General features: G+C 40.7%; 1 protein-coding gene across 1 annotated transcript in view; it reads right to left on the bottom strand.

Moving 5' to 3' along the window:
- The window catches only part of LOC144704353 (phragmoplastin DRP1C-like), a 7,742-nt gene extending 5,075 nt beyond the window's left edge, over positions 1-2,667 (bottom strand). Inside the window, exons 1-9 of the mRNA XM_078576763.1 lie at positions 1,847-2,667; positions 1,694-1,757; positions 1,510-1,617; positions 1,156-1,257; positions 786-836; positions 644-705; positions 426-516; positions 258-322; positions 1-155 (exon numbers count right to left, since the gene is read on the bottom strand). The exon at positions 1-155 is cut by the window's left edge and continues 40 nt beyond it. Of these exons, the coding sequence (XP_078432889.1) occupies positions 1-155; positions 258-322; positions 426-516; positions 644-705; positions 786-836; positions 1,156-1,257; positions 1,510-1,617; positions 1,694-1,757; positions 1,847-1,987 (839 nt within the window). The 5' untranslated portion in view covers positions 1,988-2,667. The remainder of the gene's footprint in view (positions 156-257; positions 323-425; positions 517-643; positions 706-785; positions 837-1,155; positions 1,258-1,509; positions 1,618-1,693; positions 1,758-1,846) is intronic.
- Between the last annotated feature and the right edge of the window lie 582 nt (positions 2,668-3,249).

Genomic DNA, 3,249 nt, shown 5'->3' with positions numbered 1-3,249 from the left:
CCTGCCAGATGACCATACTCGGGGCTACTAGAGAAGTAGTCCCTCTCTTTCCTCCTTGCAGCGATCATGTCGACATTCTTTTTGATCTCAGCTTGAGATCGGTTGACGATTCCAACCCAAGGATGTTGCAGACGGTAAGATCGTCCCTCAAGAACCTTATTAAACATGTCATAAACAGAAACATTTAGAAAAAAAATATTCAGAGCTAAAGTTTTTGGAAATCATTTTAATGCATGAGAGCTAGATCATGAACATACATCCAGGGCATTCGTTCCCTTATCCATTAGATCAAGCTTCGTAAGGACACCGAATGTTCTCTCCCCTGAAGAAGAAGGTAGCAGAAACATAATTCATTTAAGTTTGGATTTCATTTCCATATAATATTCGAAATTCTTTCTGAATGTTTTCATCATTCGCTCAACTACCTGACGGATCAACTTCCCTGGCAAGTTTGATTGCATCAGAAGTAGCAATGTCTTGGTTGGCGGGAGAAATTGCTAGTATGATACAATTAGGCTGCAGGATGAAGATTTTGGAAAATGGGTTATCTCATATATCATTGAAAGATCAAGCTAAGAAAATTTATGCATTGATTATTGAAATAAATAAGAGCTAGACTTTGATAATACATTGAACTGCTAACCTTCCCAACATATGTGCGGACCATGTTCTCGATATCCCCGACGATGCTTTCGGGTTGTCCCTCTTGTAAATTTTGAGAAACGCATGCATGAAATAACGGCTAGACGAAAAAAAAATGATATAGTGTTGGAATAGCGACTCACCGACAGCGACTTTCGTCATTCCAGGAAGATCGATCAGCGTCAAATTTACAACTGCAGACTTATAAATTTGATTGTTAGTGCTCCAGACTTGTAGAATAAAATTAAATTATGACTCTTTTTACATGAACGAGTGGTCACATAATTTCCTAAATCATTGTTTAATCACTCTCCAGCTTGTATTGAACGATAGTTATCTCCAGCTCCAAACGTTGATCACTATCGGCGATGTCTGATATAGTGTATTTTAAAAGAAAATTCTGAAGAATCACATACTATAAATTTTCGAGGTTCCTATGTGTATTACATCGCCAGATGGAACTTATCCTTCAAATAATGCGACGCATATGAGATTTTGGAAGACTGAACGTACCATGAGGGGAATAAATACTCAAATGAATCGGGACGTTAGATATATGCTTGGATTTTCCGGTGATCCGGTCAGTTTCATCCTGAATCTCCTTTCGAATCGACGCTGATGAGCAAAAGAACAATGAAAACTCAATGAACACTTCCATATTAATCAACCAAAATCAAACTTTCATCAGGAAAATAACTCTTTTGCATTTCTTTATACCACAAACGTTCTTGTGCAATCGAGGAAGCTATCTAAATCCATACGTATGAATAAACTATTGTTTTCTCATTAGACGAGACATAAGAAAGCAGCATGATGAAGACGAAACATAAAGAAAAAACATATTTCTTCGCCAAAAGTTTCACTAACCGAAGTCGTTGAAACGTTTCCTTGGGGCGTGGAGGAACTCCCCGTACTCATTCTGGCCTTCTTCCGTCTTATGAAGTTGCAGAACGAGAGGCCTTCTCGTCACAATGCCTGTAAATCAGATATCTTATTTTAATCATCTGCGAACAAAACTAAGAAATAAAATGCTCGAAATAAGCAACCTTACCTGATCCTCGAGGAAGGAAGTCTCTCCCAACAATGCTCTCCAGCACGGAAGATTTCCCTGAACTCTGAAAACAAATGAACGATCAAACAAGATCCAGAAAACTGTGCAGTAAAGAAAATAAAACAAAATTCCTCGGAGATTATATAATAGTACTTGTCCACCGACGACGGCAACGGATGGAAGCGCCTCCCATAGCGTGGGAAGAGACGAGCCTTCTCCTCCATGATCGCCGAGGACTGTACACGCCCTCTGTATCCGATTCACCAGCCCAATCAAGCTCTCCATTGTCGCCATTTCTAGATCTCAAGAACACCCCAGATTGCCTTGGAACGCGAGATTTGAGATCAGCTGGAAATCCGCAGATGGCGAGGTGTTCTTCGTATGATCTATGGGGGAAACGAAATAACGGTTTCGTGTGACAGAAACGGTGATAACCGTTAAATTTATCTGGGCCCCACCTTTGACCCAGTTTAGTATTTGGAATATAATGGAGATTTCAGACTTGGGGAGTGGCATTATGGAACCCAAATTTGCTAAGACTGGATTGGGTAGGAATTTTTGGCCCAAAGCTTTGATGGACTTGGGCAGAGAAGACGATGATGGAGACGGAGAGAACACACCGGGGACGTTCATAGGTCCGGTGGGAAGCTAATGGAGTGGCCAATGGGCAGGTGATGGAGATGATAATGGATGGTGGGTGATGCACTTGCTGCAGGTGGAGAGGTGGTGGGTGGAGATGGAGCCTGCACTCGCTACAGGCGAGTGGCATGCATGCGGAGATGGGGCCCTGTGCTCAGGACAGGTGAGCGGCATGCAAATACACATGATCATGCAACTGGGAGGGAATGTGTGGATGTATATATCTCTCTTCCTCCATCTCCCTATGACACACAAATTGGGTTTTATATTTTCTCTCTCTCAATCATTTTATCACCCCCTTTTCCTCTCTCTATATCTATCTCTATCTTTATATATATTTCCCTCCCTCTCTCACTTTCTTCCCTCTCAAGGCATGTCAAAGTGGATGTCTTTTCACAAGACATCTAAATAATTACCTCAAATAAGTTGGCAGAAGCTGCCTCACAAAGTGCGCTACCAACATCAATAGGATAGTTGGTGTTTTTGAAAGAGGAGGAGAGAGGAGAAGATTGATGTTCAGTGTCATGAGGAAGAAGTAGGTAGCTGGTGGAAGAGAAACCCTCTTTTAAGATGGGTTCACAACACTCCCCTTTTAAGATGCGATGTTAACTAATATCCCACCTGATCAACAATTATGATAAGCAAACAAAAAAATGAAAGAAGTCAAATATCATTAGGGTGTATAATTGCTCCATGGTTGATGCAGATATCATGAAGCTTCATTTTGGTGAATATATAATGCCGCCAGACTGCTAAGTTGAGAAAGCATTTGACAAGGATATTAATCCAGTGTTGAGCTTCTCCTTTATAAAGTGGGGATCAATCTTTTATGTTTTTTACAGTCATGTTGCACTGGATTTTTGGTAATATCAATTGCTGTTTTATTGACACATTATAAAATGAGTGTGTAAGGACTG

The sequence above is a fragment of the Wolffia australiana genome, chromosome 6 (genome assembly GCF_029677425.1).
Source record: "Wolffia australiana isolate 7733 chromosome 6, ASM2967742v1".
NCBI classification, from domain to species: Eukaryota; Viridiplantae; Streptophyta; class Magnoliopsida; order Alismatales; family Araceae; genus Wolffia; species Wolffia australiana.
Note: the sequence above shows the minus strand (reverse complement) of the source record. Positions and strands in the feature narration are given on the sequence as shown.